Source organism: Colossoma macropomum, unplaced genomic scaffold, assembly GCF_904425465.1.
Source record: "Colossoma macropomum unplaced genomic scaffold, Colossoma_macropomum, whole genome shotgun sequence".
NCBI classification, from domain to species: Eukaryota; Metazoa; Chordata; class Actinopteri; order Characiformes; family Serrasalmidae; genus Colossoma; species Colossoma macropomum.
The window spans coordinates 18,813,035-18,839,303 of NW_023494807.1; the positions used below are offsets into that span (position 1 = coordinate 18,813,035).

The following is a 26,269-nucleotide window of genomic DNA, read 5'->3' on the forward strand; positions in this document are numbered from 1 at the left end:
AGAAAAAAAAACATCTGATATAAAAAAAGCTACTGATTTATTAGGGGTCGATGTTCTAATTAGGAATCATAAAAAACAGTGTTTTTTCCTCTGCTGGGACTATTTAATGGAAGACATAATTAGTAGTCCAAAACATCAAACAATTATTATAATAGACTAAATGTAAAAATGCATTTTTGATCTTGATGATCAAATGGAAAATAGCTTGATGAGCACTACCAAGCAAAAATGGTCTATCATTTGTATGAAACATCAGTTTGTCTAGAATATTGACACATTCTAGACAAACTGTCTGACAGATAGTCTGTGTCTAGACTGGGCTAAATCAGGGCTGTGCAAAGTCTGGCCCATATTGGTCCATATGGCTGTTTGATTTGGTCTACCAGAAAGTTAACCTAATTCTGCATTCATATGTTGGCGGTAGAGGGAAGACGGCAAACCATATATTCCATTGCTTTCGATATAGCCGGGATTTTTTTGTGAACCATGGATGCCAAATATCTCATAGTTTCTTGAACCCAGTTTTATACAAGACACAATACAGCAAATGAGCACAGAGCATCCTCCTGCCTTTTTCCACCATAAATAAACAATATACACTGCTAAAGCTATCCTCTGATAATTACCATTTTCAACACTAATGCTATCACTATGCGAATGTTTTCGTGGCTTCAATGCTATGTGTACGCAACATAACCCCACCACCTCACCCACTGATATCTTTATATTACATATAACTTAATTAATTCTTTTTAATTCTTTTTCCTTTTTAAATTGTATTTTTGAAGTAAACTGAGGGTCATGTTATAAAATACATTTTAAAAAACTCATCTACCTTCTTTTCTTGAATACTGTTTGGCATTTTTGGCCCTCAGCCCTCCACAAACACTTCACAAACATTGCCGCAAGACAGAAAGTTTGGTGACACCATGACCACTCTTTGAGTTGTTGAATTACAGTAAAGGAGCAGTGTGTAAGATTTACTGGCATTTAGTGGCGAGGTTGAAGATTGCAACCAACTGTGTACCCCTCCCTCACCCCTCCCTTTTCAAGTGTGTAATAGAACCTACAGCGGCCATCAGGTTTTCTGCCTTTGTCATTCCTGATTTCTTTTCGCTTCTTTACGTTTTCGCTTCTTTGACGATGAAGCTTCCCTTGATTATTCTTGTGCTAAACAATAAGTATGACAGTATTACAGCAGATTATACACTAATGAAAACATGGTTTTGTATACTACTTTCCATTTCTGCTAATAAATCCTCCTACGTCTTACAAACAATGCATGTTTTGAAAGCATCGATTCAGTGTGCCCAGCATCGATTCAGTGTGTCAACACTGCTTTCAATCTGGGTGCAAGTAATTCTCATGGTACATACTATAGACAGCAGATTTTGCCCAGAAACATTCAAGGTGCAATTTAGTCATATCTAAGATGACTAAACATAACTTATCAAAGAATTCCAATATTCCAAAACATAAAAAAATGTCAAGTTTGGGAAATGTCTAACTGTATGTGTAATTAAATGGGCAAGCTGTTAAAAAAACTCATTCAGGTGGTTTGATGTAAAACGCTCTGCTCTAGATAAACTTGGCAAGAGTTTCTCTAAAACAGAGCCAGAATTGCTCACAGTTGTGGTGGTAAGAACAGACATCTAAAGTGCTTAATGCCTCTAAAAGCCACATTACAGAAAGCTATTATACAAAGTTATTACTTTTTTTATTTCAGTAATTATTTAAATTATTTATCACTGGCGAAGAGGTACATGCAGGGCGCTGTAAGGCAAAACAGTACCCTTGACCAATCGACTCTGTTTACATCCCAACGATTGAATTATGCACAAATCCTTAAAAATCGGTGGAATTTCCCTTTAACCACTTAAATGGACCAATGTTTTTTATAAACATTCTTTAACCTAAGAATAGCTCAGCCAGTTTGCCCCCAAGTCCTTGTTGTTACTGAATAATAGGCCTTAGTATGTAATAAGCCTAGGATCTTAAGGATTTTAACCAAGTTGATATAAATGCTGCTTTTATTTATTTTTTTGACAATTGTTTTTACAGTTTTTTTTATTATTTTGACTGGCTGTTTTACACTATTTGAAAATGTGGACATTTTAAGGTGGATGGACCAACAGAAGTTGGCCAGAATACTGTCTGAAACAATATCCTAAAAATTAACTATTTTCGGGATATAATGTTTTATTACGTCTGTGACAATATGATGGTTAATCTAGTGGATGCTCTCTCTTTGTCTCACCATCCTCGTCGGTCTGAATGTGGATCTCGTCACTCTCCTTCACGCCCTCGCGGTTGCGGAGCACCAGTCTGACGCTCAGGTTGGTGTATGGCGTCAGGTTGTGGATGGTGTGCTGGGGGGCAGAGCTCTTGCTATCGTAGAACACTTCTTCTCGGCTCTCTTCTTTACCCCCCGCACGGGCCCGGTACTGCACCGTCAGACTGTAGTTATGGCAACGGGTCACGTTGTAGCCGAAAGGCTCCCATCGTATGGTCACCTGCCTGGACTTGATGTCCACCACCTTCAGCTGCCGAGGGCCATGCATGGGCTCTGAGGGAGAGAAAGAATTTACGCTGGGCACACATTTTAAAATGTCATTATTAAGAAGTAAGAAAAACAGAAAAGAGAAAAAAAGAACCAAAAAAGAGAAACAAATAAAGAAAATAATGTGAAGAATGAAACAGAGTGCTATATTTAGTACTTTTGACTGTGAACAGGATATTAATTCAAATCACTGACGACTTGACACAGCTAAAAGAGCTCAAAAAGACTGTGGAGAGTGAGAGAACATGCTGAGTGAGGGGTTTAGATTTTATGCTCTGCGGTGAGAGAGCCACAGAAGGCAGCTATGCTTTCAGTGTGGACAGACAGAATGCAAACGTTGGTTTTACTATCATACTGTGAAGTGCTGTGGAGATAAATCATTTTGTAGTAAAAGGCATTTTCTAATTATTTTGTCATTGAGCTTCTATTAAATTAGGCATTGAGCAGCAAAATAAGCCATTTGTATATTTATGTTATTATGACTTATACTGCACCTCTGAGGGCACTATACCCTGCAATTGTGCTACTACAAGAGCAGTTAAAGTGATGGTTCGGACAGAAAACTAATTTACACAAGTTTCCTTTTATCACAAAGGCAGTCAATTAGCTGAGATATGTTTGGTGTCTGAAATTTGCAAACATAGTTGTTAATGGAAGCTTATGTGCATCAATTAGTACCATCGAAACTGCATGTAATAACTTAATAATAATTAATTATTTATTGACTACTGTTGAATTGTATTATTATGTCACCACTTTGAATAATGCCTAAGGGAGCATTCAGAAGCCTTTTTAAACATGAGATCATGAGGTGCATCTCATGCTTAAAAAAACAAAACAAAACATACCTCTTAGGGAGTGGGTGAACGCATTTTTTGACAAGCACATAAACTTTAGACATTCCACAAAACAATTCTAAACTGGCATATATAATAATAATATTCATTGATGTTTATTTCAACTTAAAAGCACGGTTTAAAGCATGCTGTGCAGGATACAGCTCTACTTCTGTATCCTGCATGCTGTGCAGGATACAGAAGTAGAGCTGGGTACCGAAAATCAGTACCCAAAAGGCATCAAAATAACATCTCGGTTCAAAGAAAATCTAAGAAAAAAACCTACTGTCAACACTTTGGACGAACATAAGAACATACAGGGAACAACTACACCGATCAGGCATAACATTATGACCACCTCCTTGTTTCTATGCTCATTGTCCATTTTATCAGCTCCACTTACTATATAGGTGCACTTTGTAGTTCTACAATTACAGACTGTAGTCCATCTGTTTCTCTGCATACTTCGTTAGCCCCCTTTTACCCTGTTCTTCAGTGGTCAGGACCCCCAAGGACCCTCACAGAGCAGGTACTATTTGGGTGGTGGATCATCCTCAGCACTGCAGTAACACTGTCGTGGTGGTGGTGTGTTAGCGTGTGTTGTGCTGGTACGAGTGGATCAGACACAGCAGTGCTGCTGAAGGTTTTAAACACTGTGTCCACTCACTGTCCACTCTATTAGACGCACTTGCATTGTTGGTCCACCCTGTAGATGTAAAGCCAGAGACGACGGCTCATCTCTTGCTGTACAGTATGAGCTAATCATCCTCTAGTTCTTCATCAGCGGTCACAGGACGCTGCCCACAGGATGCTGTTGACTGGATATTTTTGGATGGTGGACTATTCTCAGTCCAGCAGTGACATTGAGGTGTTTAAAAACTCCAGCAACACTGCTGTGTCTGATCCACTTGTACCAGCACAACACACACTAACACACCACAACTGTCACTGCCAGAGATGGGAAAGCTTGGGGTTAGGGTTAGGCAGACACAAATGTTTTCAGTGAGGACGTATGAACGGGTAAGATAACAGTTTAATGGGCAGCTTTTTGAGTTTTGCATGAGATTCTCAGAGGGTTTCATAAATGAGCCCTAATAACTGTGACGTTTCATTTTCATGTTGTAGGTGACAGCTTTGACCACGCTAGGGCTAGTTCATCTTTATCTATTGAGGTCATCCACAGTGAAACAACTAATTTATCATTAACAATGATTATAGCCTTTTCACACTGTTCATCCTCCCTGGTTTATATAGGCTAACTGGCTGGAGAGGTATTTTTCTTCCACTGCATGACTGTATTTAGTGGTTAAGTGTTTATCAGATTCTACAGTCAGGCTATTATCAAATCAATAAACCTCACTACATCAGTCTTTATTGTTCTTCTTATTATCATTATTATATTATATTAAATTATAATAATTCTTTCGTAAATGTCTTATTTGTCACCAAAAAAGGTGCCAAAAGGTGCGTTGTGATATCGGTATTGAAGTCAAGCTATCAGATTGGTATTTTTTATCAATTTTTTTAAGGATATCCAGCTCTAACAACTCACTATGCTGTGATACAAGTACGTGATGATTTAGACATGCTAACTGGTGAAATATAAGCTTCTGTTATTAACAATTATATATTGTTAGCAACAATAGCCTTGTATCTCCAGTGTAAAACTAAAGAAGCAAACTTCAGACCAAACATGTTTTGGCCGATGGACTACAACTGGGCTAATTTTTGCCCAAACTATTACTTTAACACAAATACAACACAGCTGCTCAGGTTGTTGACACTGTACTCAGAGATGGTATGGGTGCAGGTGAAGGGGTCTGGGGGGCTACAAAGATCAAAGGCGGAACAATCAGGGGCCACGATGAAAGGAGGACACCTTGGCTTCTAATCGGACACATGGCAGAGAGTGAGTGAGGAGTATAAAAGAGGATGAAGCAGGAGAGATGGATTCCTGTAGAAAGATGTAAGAATGGTGTAGTACACACATCACGCTCAGGTTCACTCTCAGCCCCCCCCCCACCTCTCCCTCTCTCCCTGTATTGACACAGATAGAACAGGACTGGCTCTGTGTAAAGGCCAAAACCCTGCTGACATCCCATAATCTCTAATCACAGCCACTTCTACCCTATTCACCTCTCTCTCTCCCCCTCTCTCTCTCTCTCTCCCTCTCTTTTTCCCTCTCTCTCTCCTCCTCTCTCATTACCCCCTCACTTCTTCTTCTTCTTCTTCTCTCTCTGCTTGTCTATCTTCCACTCCTATCCTCCTTCTCTACCTTTTCCTTTTTTCTTCTGCTTTTCTTTCTTCACTCCCTCAATATTCTATTCATCCCCACATCCAGCCTCTCCTTCTGATACACACTGACACACACACACCCTCTCTCTCCATCTCATCTCTTTCTCCCCCTCTCCTCTTTTTCTCCCAATCCTTCTCTCTCATACTCTCTTGCTACCTTCTTCTCTCCATCCATTTCTCTCTCCTTCTCTCCCTTCATTTAACTCCCCCTCGTATGCGTCTCTCTCGCTTTATCTATTTCTCTCACCTCTTTTCCTTTTTATTCCTCCTTTTTACCTTTTCCTTTTCTTCCTCCATGTCTCTCTTCTCTCTCTTTCTCTCCCTACCTCCCTTACTCCTCTCCTTCTCCTTCCTTCTCTCTTTCTCCTCTCTCCCTCTACATCTCTCTCTCTCTCTCTATCTCTACCTTTCTCACACACAGACTCACGTACTTTCCCTCTCTCTCTAATTCCGTAACTTTAATTTTTCTTTCAACTCTGCACATATAACTGTACTTTTTTACTATTACTTTTTAGTGTATTTCTACTTATTCTGTGTATTTAATATATTTTTTATATTTCTATTTTTTTCTAAGGTTATATTTGGTGAATGGAGGAACAGCAAAGTAAGAATTTCATTGTAAAGTGTAACTGCCTGTTTCTGCTGAGCATATGACAATAAAAGTCTTGAATCTTGAATCTCTTGAATCTTCATTTCTCCTGTCTCTCTCTTTGTCCGTTTCTCCTTTCTCCTTCAACTTCTCTCTCTCCTCTCTCACTTTCTCTCTCTACCTCCATTTTTTCTCTCCCACCCCTTCACTATCTCTCTCTTTTACTTTCTCATTCTCTTTCATTCCTTTTCTCCTGTCTCTCTCCCTGTTTCTCATCTTTGATATCTGTCTCTACATCTTTCTTCTCTCTCCCTCTACTTCTCTCTCGCCCCCTTTCTCCTCTCTCTCTAACTCAGTTTCTTCTCTCTCCCTCTGTTTCTCTCTCACTTTCTGTTTTCCTCCCTTTCTCCTTTCTCTCTCCCCCCTTTCTCATCTGTTTCTCTCTGACCCTCCCTTTTTCATCTTTCTTTCTCTCTTTCCCTCCCTTTCTCCTCTCTGTCTCTTTCCTTTCTCCTCTCTCCCCCCCTCTCATCTCTCTGTCGCTCCATATTCCTCTCTTTCTCTCTGTCTCCCTCTCTTTCTCCTCTCTCTCTCTCCCCTCTTTCTCATCTCTATCTCTCTCTCTCTCTCTCTCTCTCTCTCTCTCTCTCTCTGTCTCTCAGTACTCTGTTCCTCCTTTCTCCCTCTACTCCCCCTCCTCCTCTCTCTGTGGGCAGAGGAGCACACGGTAATAGGATCAATTTCCATCCAGGTTAAATTTGAAGTCCATTTCTCTGGAACTTAACAGTTTCCCACCTATTAGATCCAGCCAGGGCTCAATTTCCTCCTGCCCCTCTGGAGACACACACACACACACACACACACACACACACACACACAAACACACAAGACTGTGTTCTGAGGCTTTGCTCGCCATACTTAGCATTCTGGTAATGGCAAGGAACACTTGTGCACTCTCTTTTTCTTTCTCTCTTTCTCTCTCTCTCTCTCTCTTCTCATAACAAGGAAGCTTTGATTTTACATTAACATCAGGAGCATCATACTGTACAAGATGGGTTAATGGTTTGATTATGTAAACTTATGAATAATCTTTTCTGAGAAGGTCATTTTGAAAATGAAGGTGATTTTAAAGGCCTCTCTCTCTCTTTCTCTCTCCCCCCCCTTTTAAAACAATGAAAGCAGGCAGTCACGTAAAGGACACAGCACAGATACAGTCCAGTTATTAGCCCTGCTGATTGAGCTGTTGGAATGAAACACACTGAAACACACGAGAACACAGCGTGAGTTTACTTAAGAAAGCAAAGTTAAATTAAACTACAGTATCTGTTAATAACGGACGGAGTGGGACTACACTGAAAAGGAAAATGTGAATGTAATTAAGGGCAATGGATTCCCTTAAAGGCTCGGTGACCCGGGCCGATCCATCTCTGCCATTTTTGAGTGGAGCTGCGCTCGGAGGATTGGCTCGGCGACCGTGCTGATTGGATCTGTGTGAAACTCTAATACTGTTAATGAGAGTGAGACAAAGAGGACTCAGGGGTGAGAACAGCCAGGGACCATCAGAGAATTACCCAGCGCACACACACAGACACACACACACACACACAACAAACACACTCCAAATTCAACCGCAGCCTTTCTCCAAGCAAAAGCTGTCTAGATCTCTATTAGATCAAAACCATTTGTTCAAGCTGATGTGTGCAATCAAGTGCTGGAAACTAAAGAGGAAGCTGAACAACACTTCGAAACCACCATTCTCTTTCAGACTGAAACGGCTCATATTTAAAAATAGCAGTCTGAAATTTTAAAGTAAAGAGTAAAGTAAATTAGTTTCCCCAGACTTCATGTAGTACATGTAAAAGTATTAGGGTTATTCTCACAGAACTGCTTCAAAACATCCATAAATATCAGAGTGTTATAAGCATCACACAGACAAACAATATATATATATATATATATATATATATATATATTATATATATATATATATATATAATATATATATATAAAGTTTTCTAATTTAAATTTTTTTGGCATTTTTTAATTCTTTTCTAACTCTCATTGCTGCAGTATGTCCATGTATGTGTTTCTCATTAACGATATGGCTTTTTTTTAAAAGTAGCCTATATTTCTTTTATCTGTTAAATCTTTTTAATCTTTTCCTTGTAAATGTAGTTTGTGCTGCAAATGAAATAAAACTCAAAGCCAATTCTTTTTGGCTTTGTTAGATCACACACTTTATGTCTCAAATAAATGCAGTGACAGCAATCGAAAATTATGTTATTAATGCAGAAGAACAGATAAAACAGCAGAAACAGACACATTTTTGCATCTTTGAGACTTTAGCAATAAATGTGGGGACAGTCACGGTGGAAAATAACTTGCTCTTCTGCTATTTAGTGACATCACATCAGCATTAACACAGATCTATTTACAGTCACTGTTCTATACTGCACACTTGCAATTTATATGAATAAGACTGATTAATCCACATGCCAAAGCAAGGCCTTAAGACAACAGTTTGGCAAAAAAAAAAGATACAATTTTCCTTCTACCCGAAATTTCAATCAGACAATCAGAAATCTACAGAGCCCTGCTGGTGACAACCTGTATAAATAAAAATAATGAGTGGCCACAACTTAGTAAGGCATGGGAACGAGATAATTAAGTCATGGCCATAACTTAGTAAGGCATGGGAAACGAGATCCTAACGCGTGGCTATGACTTAGTAAGGCGTGGGAATGAGACAATTAAGCCTTGACCACAGCTTAATAAGGCATGACCTCGTTCCCCACATCATATTTATTTATACAGGATGTCCCCAGCAGGGCTCCTGAGGTAATCAGACATCAAAGTCAAGGCATGTTTAATGTTAAGTTTGCTTCTTTAGTTTGCACTGGTGATATGAGACCAATGTAGCTAATTAGTAATGGGCTTGCTGTTATCTATCAAACTGGCTTCAACAACTGTTTCAGCTATGCAAAGCACATTTGTTCATACAGTACAAGACACCACTTAAGCATGGTTATTAGCGATTACTTTAAATGTATGAAAATGTAGGCATGCAGAATGAACAATTTTTTTCCTTCAGTTGTGTTTGCATGTAGGCCTTACTGCAGTTTACTCTTTCTGCTGAAAGATTATTTCTGTGTGATTAAGTACATGTATAGGACAGAACTAACATGTAAAGAGAGGTTAAACAGCCAAAGAAAGAAGAACGCAAAAGAACATACACCAGCGGAGCTCACTGAGCATGGCACAAGCTACATCTGAAGGGCTAATAGGGAAAAAGAAAGCCACTGGAGTGGAATATGAGCTCTGCATAAAGCAGTGCTGTGAGTTTACCCTCTATGAGAGGCATTTCATCATTTATTCACATGACCAATAAGCATCCATGAAAAAAATGACATTTAGAAAGGTCACGGGTATTGGGGAAAAAAGCTGACCAGGCAGATTCAGACCCCTCCACCCTCACTCCTCATTATAAAACCATTCTCAATCTGACAAATAGGAGCTGATCCCTGTGAACAGGTCAGCTGCATCAATAAATAATAGTGACCAACCTGGATTAATGCAACACAGAGACCAAGCATTAGAGACATTAGTGTGATCTACAGCTTCTTATGGGCTGTGTTTGTGTATGTGCACAGCAGTGGAGAACCGTGACTATGAAAGCTAGGCCCTACAGTGTGGGCAATAAATGTCAACCGTAAAAACTTGTAAAAACAAGAAAAAAACAGCTCTATGACAATGCTAATTTCAGCTAGCACCTATATATGGTTTAGAGTACTATGTTAACATTAACAGTGGTGCACACAAAAATTTTTTGGCTGTTCTAGATTAAACATGGACATCTGAAGCTTGTAAAATGTATTCAATTTGTTTTAACTGAAGGTTGTAATAGACAGCAACATAGATTTCACCTTGTGCATAGTAGTTACATGCTAATGATAGCCACCCCTTACTGAATCTGGCTTTATTCTGTAATCACTGTAATTTCCTACTGTGCAGTCAGTTGCAGTCTGAGTTAAAGTTAGTCCAGGTTGTTACAGTGGGAGTGAACGTTAGATAGACATAAAGAAAGAACTGCAACTAAACTCCAGCAGAGTCTGACACTCAGAGATGAATGTTCGAGTGTATGGAACGCTTGGATGAAACAAATGACTTAAGAATACAGATGTGAAACAACATTCAGCACTGTTCTTGCTGAGCCAGAGAAGCTACTGCATACTGTGTGTACACACCATAGTTTTATCCATATATTGTTCCAGTTTAAAATATATATATATATATATATATATATATATATATATATGTATATATAATGTTTGTTTTTTGTGTGTTAAACTGAACAAAAATGTACATATATAAAATTCAAAAAGTATTATGTGTGACACAGAACATGGCGTTTACCAAAATAAAATATTTAAAGGGAAGCTGTATACTGATCAGGATGCAAAAGCTAGTTAATTTAGAGTTAGCATTGGTATCGGTACTCTGTATCATCCGACACTTAAGGATCAGATTGTATCCTTTTTGGCAACAGAAAAGTGGTATTGGTGCATCCCTAATTTTAACTCTTTTGTTTCCAACCAAAACTTGATATTAATATAAGAGTACTACTGCAAGACTTCTAGAGTTTAAATACAACAAGCTTATTGATATTAAATAAAAATGCCCTAAGAAATTACAGACATGTATGTTTTAGTACCCAGAAATCATTAGGTCTCTGAAATCCTAAAAGGCCCTGAGGGTTCCTCGCTGGTGCAAAGACATTAGTGTTATGTGTGTGTGCGTGCATGAATGCGCGTATGAAGTGTGAGTGTTTGTGTGTGTGTGTGCGTGCGTGTGCTCTGAGTGTGCGGTGGAGAAAGAGAGTTGATTCTTTTTCATTAATGTCAATAAGAAAGCATGTGGCCACATTTGTCTTCTTTACAATTTTCTCACTTCGGGATTTAAAAATACAAAATTGATTTTTTAGATGCTTTACAGGAGGGAAAAATCGAGAGTGGTAGCGGCTTTGAAATATTTTTTCTTTTACCTCAGAATCAAGTGTGACTTTAAAAGCTATTGATTTCTGGAACAATCTACTGAGTACACATGGCGACTTCAGATGTCGCTTAAGAAAATGTCTGAAATGTGCACAATCGTGTCAAATTATGTCAATATCCAGTTGCAGAATTATTCTTGCTTTCTTATTTCCTGATGTTCCTCCCTTATTGATGTGCCAGCATTCTTGCAGATAGCCGAAGAAAACCGGAGAAGAAAACAATAATCCAACACAATGCAATCCACTGCATCTGTGAAAAAAAGCTTTTGAATGGTCTCACTTATAGACAAAACTGGTGGCAACTAGTAATTTAATGCCACTCCACCACTGAGAGGCTCCAATCTTCACAGAAACAAATTTTCTCTAAACATTTTCAATTGAGACATACCAGAGAAAAGAGCCAAAGAAAATAAACAGTGTAGAGGGGTAAAGAAAGAGGGAGAGAGAGAGAGAGACAGAAAGGATGAAAACAGGCCCCCCTGTGTGCATGTGCGAGCGTTTCAGGAGAGCCATCCAGAAAATAGAAGTTTTAAATCTGTCCATTTGCGGAACTATCAGCTGTCCACACTGAGCGGGCCGGGGGTGAGGAGGGGCGTCCAGGCACAGAAATCACATTATATATACACACACACACACACACACACACTTTAAGTACTTTAAAAGTGTGCATCTGAACCAAAGGGCGGGGAAAGACAGAGAGAGAGAGAGAGAGAGAGAGAGAGAGAGAGAGAGAAAGAAACAAGCGAGAGAGACAGAGAGAGAGAGGGAGAGAGTGGGGAGAAAGAGTCGGAGTGAGAAATGAGAGAGAGAAAGAGAGAGGGAAAGAGAGAGAGGGGGCAGGAAGAGAGCAGAACAAAGAAAAGACAGAGAAAGAAATACAGATAAAGAGGAAGAGAGAGACAGAAATGGAAAGAGAGAGGGGCAGGAAGAGAGCAGAAAGAGAAAGGAAAAAGAGAGATGGAAAAAGTGAGGGAAAAGGAGAGAAAGATAGTGAGAGGGTGAGAGAGAGAAGAGAAAGAGAAAAAAGAAACAAGAAAGAAAGAAACAAGAGAAGAGAGAGAGAAAGCAAGAGACAGAAATACAGACAGTGAGAGAGAGAGCATGAGAGAGAGAAACACAAGAGAAAAGGGGAAAAGAGGGAAGAAAGATGAAGAGAGAAACGAGAGAGAGGACGAGAGAGGGGCAGGAAGAGAGTGGAAAGAGAAAGGAAAGAGAAAGATGGGGAAAGTGAGAGGAAAAGAGAGAAAGAGGAACACATACTAAGAGAGAAACATGGGAAAAAAGAGAGATGAGAAAAAGAGAGAGAGGACATGAGAGAGGGGGAAAGAAGCAGAAAAAGAGAGAGAGAGATGGGGCAAGAAAGAGAGACAGAAAGAGGGAGAGAGAAGGGTTTTTTTTTTCTTGCAGGTGTAATGCTGGAATGTGTCTATGTTTAATGTCCATTCCTAACAGGTCTCCTGGTTACGTCTCGAGTCTCGGTAAGGACTCATGAGGACTCTAACTTGATTCTGGGATTCACGGTCAGCCGCCACAGTCAGTCAGATCTCTTGGAGAGGAGAGCTGAGTGAAATCATCAAAGCTCTTTTCACAGTGAGAAACTTCACTGTGCACACAGCACCCTCACTGCTCCTGACAGAGGCAGCAATGAGTGCTGCATCATTAAATCAACATATGATGTTACACAGATGTGCGGATGGGGACATTTTCCAGATTATTAATGCACCACCTTTACAGGGCAATGAAACTTTCTGTAATTAGCACAGTGCTACACTTTATGGCCCTGTGCTCAGTTTTACTGCCGTGGTCAGTCTTTCATTACGAGCTTAAGAGAGATAGCCTGATCATCAAATTAACACACCTGTTCACTAGGAGAGTAAAAATGGATCAGTGAATCGAGACACATTGACTTGAAGGTGATGATTCAACTGTATTGAGTTTGAAATGTTCAAATTGATTACAATAAATTACAATAATATTCAACAACGTTTGAAAAATAAAAAAATCTTAGGATATTTCCAAATATGAAAATCCCCCTGAAATGTTTTGTACTGTTTGTTTATGTATACTCTACTACTGTGTGAACAGTTCCTTTAGTGTTTAGTGTTTTTACATGAATTCTGAATTGTTCCAAAATATAGGAATGAAATAGGATGGAATCAACTGAATCAAGGTGAAGTCTGAGATTTCACAGTGCTTTCCAAAAGAACTGAATCACTGGAAGGTCAGATATTTGCAACTCCACTGAACACTAGTGTTGGGAGTGATATGGTACAAAGTCACGTGGCTCAGTAATTTGATTAGTTTCTCCTGTAATTCAGCAGTGTAAAACATTGCAATTTAAATCCTTGTAGTCAAACTACAGTTACTGACTTAATATTAATTTTGATACTTGTGCTACTCATTGTGCTATATGTCTCTAAGAGAACAATATTAATTACTAATGATATATTTAAATCACACATTTCCTCTATATAGATTTTCTGCGTCTTTCCTTCTACGTTATTTGCTTGCGAAACCTGCATTAGCTGACTACACAACTTAAATGTGAGCAGCAATGAAAACTTTATAAACAATGTCAAAGCATTTAATCACACTAACATGAAACTGATAGACAATGACTCCCATGCTGACAGAGAGAGCCCCAACCTCTTGATTTTCATATAGAAACAGTTCAAGAAGCTCTGCACATTCTTTTTTATCTATCAAGGCCACAGGATCACGTCAGTTTGAAACCCACGTTGCTTTGTAAGGGGCTGCATAACTGTTCATGTCAGAAATGTATGAAGAGGTTCAGGTTATAGTTCTACCTTTACTCTCTCTTATATACTCTGTTTATCCTAGTGATTTATAAAAGTATCTACTTAGAGCCTTAACATATAAGTAAATGCAAGCTTTGTTTAGAATTTCTAGACACTGAATTATTACTGGAGAATCTGGTTGTAGTCATTTTTGAGTGCTAGCTTTTTGCTAGCCGCCAATACTATTTTAAGTGAACACCTTTACCTAACACACGGCTCTCCACCTTCCACTTCTTTTACTTTACGTTAAGTTTAGCTTGAGTGGAAGCCAATATAAATGCAGACATGCTTTGAAACTTCAACTTGCTTCAGTGTGACGCACTGCAGTAAACTAACCAAGCTAAGTTTTATCCTAGAGCAACTAGCTCTGGCTCTGGAAATTTTAAAAGAGAGAAGGCTTCTCTGATCCCATCCAAGGAATCAGCCAGGAGACAGGATCAGAAAAAGTTAACACAGAATATAAAATAATATTAATTTAAACACTGGGTTATTACAAGGCATTTAAAAGCCTTTACGCCACAGTAGAGTAGATTCTCCACTGTACCTGTTCTTGGTTTCCCAGAGTGTGATACACCATCTAAGAAAAATCTGCAGCTTTCTTCTTTACAGCTTAAGTGGAGTTTAATTATGAAAATTATGAAAATATAATACTATACAGGTTTCCAAAACCACCTCCAGCTGAATTGCAGAGTGATTCTGCTAAAATGACGGAATAATCGATAATTGAGATTTTTAAACTAGAAAATACTATGTTATTATTTTTAGACACTATAATAAGTGAAGTACCCATTACAATTTAAAAGAAGTAATTTGCTATTTGTAATGGATTCCTCTCACAATTTTTCCTTCATGGAGTGATCGGAGTGACTTCACAGTCGCCATTTGCGTTTGTGCATATTTTTCTCCTCCTCTCCAAAGCAGGTCAAGGTTGGCTTTGAATAAGAGGCATGGGCCAACCGCCACTGCTCTCCATACTCATCCTTTTCTCCATGGATGGAAGGATGAGGAGCGAGAGAGCAAGAAAAGAAAGCTTGCGGCAGGCTTTTATTCTGTCACTTAGAATGTTGTGCTGATAACGCAACACAAAATGAACGAAATGCAGTCTTGTCACCTTGATATGCAATGAAGCTGGCTAATGTACCACTTCAGCACTTTTATTTTTCTCCACTGAAAATGCATAAATGAAAATAGTGCAGAAAATATATGTCTCTGCAGAGACGACACAAACAGAAGTGATTGAGAAACATCTATCTCTGAGCACAGTAATAGAGTTACAGGGATATAATAGGATTGCGAAGAGCACTGGCTGACAGATATATGATTATTTGCCAAAGCAGACATTACAATAAACTGGATATTTGAGGAGTAAAGTGATCACTGTTAACAAGAGGGCTGCTTGAGAGGGTTAGCTGTGGATCAGATTGGAACTTTGGTCTTTCATAGTGACACATGCGCATGCGAACACGGCCGCACACGCCGAAGCACTAGATTGGTATTCCTCATGGTGGGTAAATTATAACCTGCCCCTAGCCTGACGATGTAATTGAATAATTCCAATTTGACATTTAGATAGAACTATTAGTGGGTTTTTTATCATTACAGCGTGACATTTAAATAATGTTTTCTAAATTATCCGCACATTATCGGCTCCTGTTAATTCTAATGGGTTGCTCGTCTAACCTTTATCATGCAAATAGATAACATGATTATACGAGAAAGAGACAGAGAGAGCGAGAGAGAGAGAGAGGAAGAGAGAGAGAAAGGAAGAGAGAGAGAAAGGAAGACATGGACACAAATAAGGCAAAATGCATAGCCTGGAGGAGATGAGAAGTGAGGAGAGGAAATAAGGTGAAGAAAGGGAGAGAGAAGATCAAAAGAAGAGTGAGCAGGAACAGCGGAGTAGAAAGACACTAAAATGTCAGGATTTAGAGATAGAGACAGTAAAGCTGGGCCTACACTGCAAGGTTTAACCCCGATTTGCATCTTCCAACAAATTGTTGTAATCTGAACTGACTTTCGGTAGCGTTTAATGGTGCAGATGATCTGGTAGAGCAAAACCAGAAACTGGAGGTCTAATATCTTAAAACATGTTTGATTTTTAATGACTCAAAGTGTTCACGAGTCCTTTAGCATGTGATGATCAGCAATGCAACTCAATGAGGCAACACCCAATATGAGAACTAGAAGAGAGGAAAAAAGGTGAAGAGACGTGTATGCACGCCACATTTGCAGTGGACTGCAGAGACAAAGGAGCTGCTTGTTGAACACATGCAATTACTAGACTTCATAATGTTTATAATGCATGGACTCAGATGTGAAGTGACTCTCTTTACATTGTCAAGTCAGCTGCCAGTTTACAGCAAAATATTGCTCTTCCCATCCCTATATTCATTTCCAGTTCACCTTTTCGCTATAGGTCTGGTTCAGTTTAACTATGTTTGTAGCACATGATAACAGTGAGATCTGGGGTTTTGAGTATAATACAAATACAAAAATACAAAAACTCTATAAAAGACTGATCCTTAGTGTGCGATGCTCCCCATTTTCTGTAAATCTGTAAGGATCTTAAAAGTTGCATAGTACTCACACAGCTTAAGGGGGACATAAAGAGAGAGAAAGAGTAAAAAAGTGAGAGAAAGCAATACAGAAAAAGAGAGTAATAGAGACTGAGTCGGACAGACGGAAAGCAAGAGCAAGAGTCAGACACAGAAGTTAGAGAGAAAGAGGAGAGAGACTCTCATGTTTAGTAGTCTCGCAAGCCAGACTTTTTTGGAGTCTACTGCTTTCATAACATGGCATTGATTGACATGCAAAATGACCAATCACAGCCCGCTGTTTTGGTGCGGCATGTAGGGGGAGGCAATGTGAACATCACACGGATACATATTTTGCTCTAAAAGGCTTCACAACATCCAATGCTTGCAGCTGTCTCTATCGCTGTCTAGAATTTAGCTGAAAAACACTCTTTCCTGTCTGATACAAATGCTACACAGAAGTGTGTATGCAAGGACGTGCAGATAGCCAATCAGAATATAACTGACAAAATCCCATTGTGACCATCTCTGTGTGCAAACGATATCAGGTGCTCCCTTTCCATGTGGATGGAGCATCTAAGGCTGAGGCTGCTTATGGCACTATGTCCAGTCAGAACTGTTCGCCCTGGCTGTGACCGCAGTGGTTCGGTGGCCGACAGTGAAGTGGGACAGTCACTTCAGCTTTCATTACATGAGCCACTGCTTGCTCTGCCCGTAGTCTCTGAACTGTTAGGGCTACAGTCATGTAGAGCTGACAGAGAGCTGTCAAAACAGCTGTACTGAGAGCTAATAAAGGTTCGAATCCCTCAGCTGTATACACCACGTATGGTGAGTGAGACTGTTGTGTCAAGCTGTACGGTGCAAGCGTCATCTTCATGAACTTGCACACAAAAGTAGGAAACACTGATTATTTCACATTTTCTTTTAGTGACTTTTTTGGAAATTTGCTTAAAATAGTGAATTGTTTGAATGGAAAGCCAGCTAAAAAAAGACAGACAGTAATAGAGAGAGAGTGCTCTCAACTTAGGGGGAGTGCACAGAGACATTAGATGTGGATGAAGAAGAACAAATTGGGCGTGTCCACTGCAGACACACTTCAGAGGATGATGATGACAATGATGCAGGTCTGTGTGTGTGTGTGTGTGTGTGTATGTGTAAGTGACAGAGACATAGCTGTTGGCCTCTGTCTCTCCCTGATTGCTGTGAGTGATTCTGGTATCAGATATGTCTCAGAGCGGCCCCTGCTCTCTCTCCATCACCTTTATACCCAGAAATCCTCACTGCGAGTTCTGCCTCATCCCTCAGCCCGCTCACACTGCCCTGTTCAATTACGGCCCCCAACACAATCAGCACCTGCTCCACCAGAATGGATCTGTTCGCACTGTAGCCATGTTAGATCCCCCTAAGGAAAGATGTCTTCTCTTTAATACAGGGCTGTAACAGATGACCTCATGTCAGGCCATTTGCTATGTGTGTAGGCGCTGACCTATCTGCAGAGTAAGTGGGGGGTCTATGAGAAAGTGCTGTAGGCCTTCGAGGCTGAGGAGGTGGAGGCGCTGTAGTACGGGGGATAAAGGACTGCTAAGGAGGCAATCAAGAAGCTCTTAACCCTTTGACCTTTACGCTCACCAATATGAGACTGAATTGGGATTGTGATCTCAGAATAGGGACACAAATGTGATTTGAGATTTCTTTGAAATATTTAACAACCTTTTAAACTATTATTTTAGCAATTATTAATGAGCTCTATTTTGTAAACTATTTTAATACTTAATCAGTCACTGACATCATGGTCAAATTACATGTGTTCACATTTTTATACATAATTACTGTTTGCTGATTGCATCATATTGGGAATTGTAGCCTGGGCAAAAGTTAATGGACATTTATTTTTTTTTCCAGTATGTTGTCCTTAGCAAATAAAATAAGAGTTTCATTCCAAAATGCTGTATAATTACGGCATGTGCATGTCCATGTTGGCCACAGTGAGATATGCCAGTTTATCACTATATGAAGAGTATATGAATCTATATATCCACATTCCTTATGTAACCATATATATCTATTTGTAACAATTTTGGATATAACAAGTTTTTGAAAAGGATAATATCTGACATATAATGGAAAACACATTTATTTCTCCAATGATTTATATGTGTGCCCACAAGTCCACTCTCAACAACATCTATCATGAAAAAAAACTGGTTGCACTAAAATTAGAAGTCCTAACTTCTTTTCACTTAGAAAATCAACAGAACATGTAATCTGACTGGGGGTGTTCAAACTTTTGCGTATGACTATCTCTCTCCACTCTAGGTCCAAACAATTGTGAGTATGGTAAGTAACAGTTCTGATGGCATTTCCACATGGTTCAGCACAGACCATGTACAGACCATGCTCAGCATGGTTTTCCTCGGAACAGTTAGATAACTGTGCTCAGAGTCGCAGAACTGTTCAGTGGTATCGCTTAATAATGCAGCTGTTCCCTGACTGGTTCCATGTTGATGTCATTTTTTTCTCTGCATATTAGCTTCATCCTGTGTTATGTCAAAACCAAAATTAATAAAATAAAAAGGTGAGTTCACTTACGTGATCACCAGACTAAGGAATGAAATGCACAATTTTTAATCTATTTAAAAGAGAGGAGCTATTTAGCATTAGACTATTTAACATGCTAACAGCTCTGCTCACCTCAGAAAAGCTTCATTAATGACACAAGCTGCAATGATGACTCGAGTCTGAGGGAGTGAAGTGACTGGTGTTGAAGGGACAGAAAGCTGATATTAACCTGTTTTGTAGTGCCTGGATTAATTTGCAGGCTAAAAATAAAGATTTTATTCAGACTAAATGGCACATGTTTGGATGATGAAGACTCACATTTGAAAGCGCAAAATCGAATGACTGGTGTTGGCGTGACAGCCAGAATTGAATGTGCCCTGTGATGAGTGTAGATATTAGCTTGTTAGCCATTGCTGAGCCACTGTCGTGCATAGTTTTTCCTAGTCCTAATTTCGAAACTGGTCTCAAGAGTCTGCAAAGGCACGGAACGGCACAATATGGCCAAACTATTTGGTTCTACAATGGAAAACAGTTATACTTACCATACAAGAGACCATGGACAGGGTAGAGTGGGGCTGATACATTGCACAACAACAGATGGACAACAGTCTGTAACTATATACCTACAAAGTGCACCTATTGGCCATTAGGTGTATGTATAAGGTAGGAGTGCCCAATAAACTGGCTACACTGTGTAGATATGCATCTTGAATTGCTTCTTTAGATAAATCCAGACTAAAAATCTTGACCTTTCAATCAGTTTACGGCATTGTCTAAATACAACAGCTAAACAGAGGCACAGCACCTGATAGTTGACAAAACACAAACAATTTATTGGTTTCATCATATCTGATTCCACTCATAAAGAGCTTAGGAATTAGCTGATAAGTTAAATGCTGATTTTTTGCAATTGATTTTTTGTTTAAGAATTTAAAAAGTCAGTTTGGCCCAATAAGTAGCAAATAATGTTATGTATATGGCATATCTGGCCAAAAGAAAGTACTGTAAATGTGCTAGTGTGCACCACATGTTCATTTAGCCCTCACAGTGTGAGCTTTGGGTAAAAAAAGGCTAACAAAAAACTGGCCAAAAATCATCGAACTCAGCTATAAAGAAATCGGAATCAGCAATAAAAAATTATCACTGCATACCTGTTTAAATACAATCTCATTACAGCAGGCAGAACACCAGTCTGTCGAGTGCTATGGCTTTTTTATGACTAAAGTTCAACAGTCTTGCCCTAAAAGAGAAGCTCAGAGAAATAAATAATTTTTGATAATCTACAGCTTGATTTTCCCTCATCATTTCAATTTTATGCAAATGTGGGAACTGCTAAGTGCACCTCTTCCTATGCCTGTACTGTTCCCGCTGTTCCAAGATACTGTCTCAAGATCTAAGTTTTTATTCTGTTTCTCACTCCTTTATAACTTAGAGTCCTCGTAATGGGAGAGACAGACAGAGAGAGAGAGACAAAGAGAGAGGGAAAGAGAGAGACAGAGAGAGATCTTCTTTCATCGCCAGCTGGAACAGTACCACTGGCACTTGTCTCTCCAGGGGCCAGTAATTATTCACTCAGTTGGTTTAAATCTTTGTGTGTACGTGTGTGTCAGTGCGATGTGTCCATGTGCGTATGTGTGAGAGCAGAATCGGAAGTCACTGAGGAGGGTCTGCACTCTCATTTGTCATAGTGAACTTCCTATACTTACGCAATCTTTCTCATATCAGTTAGTTTTACCACTGCAAGCCATAGAAAGTAGTTCAGGAGATCTCGTGTTTGCTCCTCTCTTTTAGATGTGGAACTATGGTAGCACTCCAGTATTCATAGTTTAGGTGTCTCTTACTTTTCTAAAGCAGTCTGGCCCTTAAGCTAGAAACAGTGCCATAACTATAACTGATAGTACAAATACAGGCTGAATGCACACATACACACACAGGCAACACACCCACATACACTGTCAAAAAAAGGTAATGTGCAGGTACATTTTCCATTTATCAAGATAAACAATGTAAATGCACTCTCAAAGGTACAACACTGGTCCAACTACGTACCTTAAAAGTCCCAGCAGAAAGGTGCATATTTGTACGTTTTCATAACCGAATGTTTAAAAACAGAACAATAAAATAAAAATACTGGAGACAAGACGTCGTATGAAGTCAACACAACTTAAAAAATATGGTTTTAACGAAATATGGCACAATTATGTTCCCTAACTAAAAGTACTAAAGACGTACCCTTGAGGACACCATCCAGTGACAAGAGGGATGATGCCCCAGTGACAGTTTACCTGCTCTAATTTCCCATTTGTATTATGTATGTAACTATTTGATATGATAATGCATCCCATGTGTATTATACATATGAAAGTATCAATATGTAATAAGATAATGTCCCATACATATTCTATATACCACCCTTGATTGATTAGATTTCTGGTCAAAACACCATTAATCTACGCAGAAGCCTTAAGACCTAAATATGATATCAACATTTATAGTGTTGAGTATGTCTACTTTTTTGCCTTTGTTACAGCTTCCATTCTCTCTGGGAGACTTGCTTTAAGTTTTTTAAGGTTGTTAAGAGTCTCATTTTCTCTGTATCTTCTAATAGTTTTTGAACTCCAGCTTTGGACGCTCCTGTTTGTTTCCACTAATTTTTCTTTAGATTACCTTATATCTAATATATCCTAATTTCTCAGACATGTCTCCTGACAAAGGAATAACTTGTACTTAACCCCTTAGCTATTCATAGGTTATAGAAGCGTGTATTAAAACTTTGGCCCCACTGGTGGGCCCTGGCCATTTAAGGGGTTAACTCAATGTAGCCTATTCCTCAATGACATAGCAAAAAAACAGTTTCAATGTAGACCACAACCTATTACTTAAAAATAATAGCATTTCCAATAAAACATGTACAGTGGAACACGGCTAGAGACATGGCTTCTTAAGGCGCTCACAACTGAGGCTGTTACACTTAAAATCAAGTTAGCTGCATTACTAACTCTGCACTGCTGACATGATGACCACACTGCTGACCAGTCTCACTCACATTCGAGCTACTGTTCATGTGACACATGCTGCACATCTGTCTTGTGACTAAGGCTGTCGAAATGGGACAAAAATGACAAACACACAGGTTTGAACCATCCAAACATCTATTTTTGCCTATTATGTCCATAAAAGGGCAAACCAATAAAACAAGATTGTTGCATCCAATTCAGTTGCAACTACTGAAAGTAAAAAAGTTCAAGAGAGGTCTAAATCTTCACTTTGCTGCTGATTGGATTAGTAAATTGAGGCATAAGACTTTCTCAACCATTTCGCTTTCCACTGTTTCAGAGCGTGAATGCAATAGCCTGCGACCATGCTTTATCAGGAGGAATGTGAATTTGAGGAGGAACTGAATCGTGTGCATTTGGGATGTTACGCTAACTGTAGCCTACATAGGTTGCAACTTTATCTCGCCCATAATTTGGTGATTTTCTCACAACGACAATGCTTGCCAAGGTCTGGGATATATTAGATGGTAAGCAAACAAGTGCAAAACTGGTCAGTGACCATGCTAACCCCAGTCCCCCGTTGAAAGTACTTACAATGCCATGTGGACATCAGTTTGTCACGTCACCTTCCTAAAATTTCGGTATCCCAAGTACACTTGATGGCAATGGGATTCCCCAGTGGCAGTGGGCTCTTTCAGCAGGATTATGTGCCCTGCTACACTGCATACATTGTTCCGTAAGGGTTTGAGGAACATGATGAACAGTTCAAGTGTTGCTCTAGCCTCCAAATTCCCCAGATCTCGATCCAGTCAATCATGTATGGAATGTGCTGGAACAACAGGTGCCAAATACCACAGGGCACCTTCAAATGTCTTGTAAAGTCCATGCCTCTGCGGGTCGGAGCTGTCTTGGCAACATGCAGAGTACCAACAGCATATTAGGCAGGTGGTCATAATATGTCTGTATGTAAAAAAATATTTCATGTGTAGTATACACATGCATATAACTATATGCAATAATACAGCTCATATGTGCTACATGTAAGTATGTATACCAAGTCAAGTCAAAGTTTATTTATATAGCACTTTTCACAACAGGCGTTGTCGCAAAGCAGCTTTACAGAAAAAACTTTGTCCAAGCCCCCATGAGCAAGCCAATGGCAACAGTGGCTAGGAAAAACGTCCTAAGAGCAAGAGTAAGAAACTTTGAGAGGAATCAAGACTCAAAAGGGGAACCCATCCTCTTCTGGTCAACACGAAACAATAGCACAAGTGCAATATTAACAGAGAATAAGATTATATGTATATATTTACATACATAAGTACCTATATGTAATAATATGTCCCATGCGTGATATACACAGTCCTGTGTAAAAGTTTTAGGTTTTTGAGTTTTTAAGTCTTGAAAATCTATGAAAACAAACACACATATACACACAGCCGTTGGCATCCAGGCACAGGTAGGGTCGACTTATCGAGCTGATGTCCAAGCAGCTCACCTCATCTCTCTCGCTCTCTCTCTCTCTCTCTCTCTCTCTCTCTCTCCCCCTCTGTCTGATTAATGGAGCAGCCCTTGCCTGGTGGTGGCGGCAGGGCAGGCCATATAGCAAACACAATGTGTTGATCTCAGAGCTGCCAGGCCCCTGATTAACAGCCCAAAGCAGTCCAGTGATGAGCTACAGCAAGAAAGAGAGAGCGAGAGTGATCAGGCCTGTGGGCTCCAGCTTTTTGCTATAACACTCACACATACACACACGCACACACACATATATGTGTCTGTGTGTATGTGTGTGTGTATATATATATATATATATATATATATATATATATATATATATATACACACACACACACACACACACACACACACACACACAACTCTCCATAATGACTGACAGCTCTTCTGCCCTTTGCTGCCTTCCGAGGCTGCTGTTTAATCAGGCAGGTTTGGGTAAAATCTTCCATTTCAGAAAGGTATTGATCCAGGTGCTGTTGAGTGCGGCAAGAAACAGCTCACGTGACACGTGCCGGTTCAGCTTCACTCAGCTTCTGATCTTATTACTGCAGACAAAAACTTTTCATTCATTACAGAACATTCAGATATAAACTTCTTTAACGTAGTTCATGGTGCTGCATGTGTCTCAAAGATAATAATCTCTGGACTCAAAGGCCCGACTGATATATCGTTTGATCAATAAAAATGTCCAATATTAAGGTTACATCGATTTATCAGCATCAGTAGAAATAATGATAAAAGAGTGATATTTGATATACTGTACAAAAGTAAAAGACACCTAAGCAAATTGTTTAAAACCATTTATCTCAGCAGTAAGTGTGTTTTTGTCTGTAAAAATTCTACATAACATCAGAATAAACGCAAATGAACATAAACACAGTAAAAACAATACGAATTTCTTGTTTTCAGAAAGTATCTTAGGAGCCGGTTAGAAGAACACAGGTTTGGTTTCTGACTTCCCCCAGCAATCACACTGATTTATTAAATTCCATCATCAGCAAACTTTATGTAATTTAGTGAAGCATTAATTAACTAAAGTAGGAGTTAAATGATAACTACAATTAATATTGGGCCATCAAAAAGGAGAGGTTTGGAAATCATTTAACAAACACACAGACATGCGTAAAATTACTTCCTATTGTATTATTATATGTATTTATTTTATTATCGATGTTTTTTCTGAGCAAGCAAATCCTTACTACATAGACAAATAGCTTGGGTGTCCATAACAAACGTTTAATATCAGCCAGGCCCTGATTCACAGAACAGCAATCTTTAAGGTACTATTCAACGGAGTTCAGGATGCCAAATGATCAGACAGAGGACTAACTAGTAAATGGTATCAGTAGAATGCCCATCTAGTTTGCTAGACAAACACGTCTAATAGAGCCCGGAGAAGTCAAGCATGCAAACCCAGTCTTAATCCCCAATCGACAGGCCTACACCTATGGTAATACACACTCCGACAACAGACACGCTTCCAGACACACACCTATTCTAATAGGCTGACTCAGGGCAGGTTACACACCACAGTTCGAATCGATCGCTTATTCCGCTTTCCCGTCTACACCGTCGCTGTGGTGATTGGGGTCATGACGGCTCCAGAGACCTGCCTAGCTCTGTCTCGTGATGAAGCATGACCCTGTGGTGACCACTGACCTTCGGAGCAACACAATATGCTAGTCTGACAAATTAGATAGGACCTGGTGTTCTGCACCCAATGAGAGCGGAGCCCATGACTTCACTCAGATGAGTTAGGAGCTGCAGATCTGATTTACTTCTCTTAACTGTGTTCAGATTGAGTAGCTAAGAATCTCATTAACTAAAATGAGGTTTTAAACAATAAGAAAATACGATGGCGAAAGTGTGTAGTTGGAGCATCACATATTGTAGCATCCATCTAACTTAAAGCAGACAGAATCTCGCAAGAACAAAGAAAAACAAAGCAAAGGAAAACAAAGTTCCTCTCAAAAACTGTCCAATTTCATTTATCTTCCAGACTCCAATTCATATTACAAGTTATGTTTAACCACTTACAATCCCAGGTTTATTACATACTAATGCTTAATATTCAGTAACTACAGGGTCTTCAAATCAAACTGGCTGAGCTATTCTTAGATTATAGAAGTGTGTAATAAAACAAGGTTAACACAAATGAGAACACAGTTTTTTTCTGATAGTTTTCAGATATACTTTTAATATAAGTAATTTGTTTTCTCTCTGATCCAAGTGGTTCTGATAGCCTCATGAGTAAACTTCTACAAAGATAAAATAAGACTTGTGTCAAAGCTATGATCACTTTCAGGTCAGAGAACAGCATGTGTCCAAGAGATCGCCAAATGTACATCATAAACATCACCCAATCAGTTATTACTTTTTCTCTACATCACTTCTGTTTACATCTTTTGGTTAGTTGCCACATACGTCAGTGCAAACTAGAACTTAAATGCTTCAACAGCCCTTTTTGGATTCGATAAGTTTATCAGGGAGACGTCTGTAAAAATTTTGCACACGTCTCCCCAGTGATAAAACTCTCG

The 26,269-nt window shown here is 39.3% G+C and overlaps 1 protein-coding gene across 1 annotated transcript in view; it reads right to left on the minus strand.

The window, feature by feature from the left end:
* The window catches only part of LOC118796980 (receptor-type tyrosine-protein phosphatase mu-like), a 269,176-nt gene that overhangs the window by 118,378 nt on the left and 124,529 nt on the right, over positions 1-26,269 (minus strand). The window contains exon 8 of the mRNA XM_036556162.1: positions 2,258-2,566. Coding sequence (XP_036412055.1) covers positions 2,258-2,566 — 309 coding nt within the window. The remainder of the gene's footprint in view (positions 1-2,257; positions 2,567-26,269) is intronic.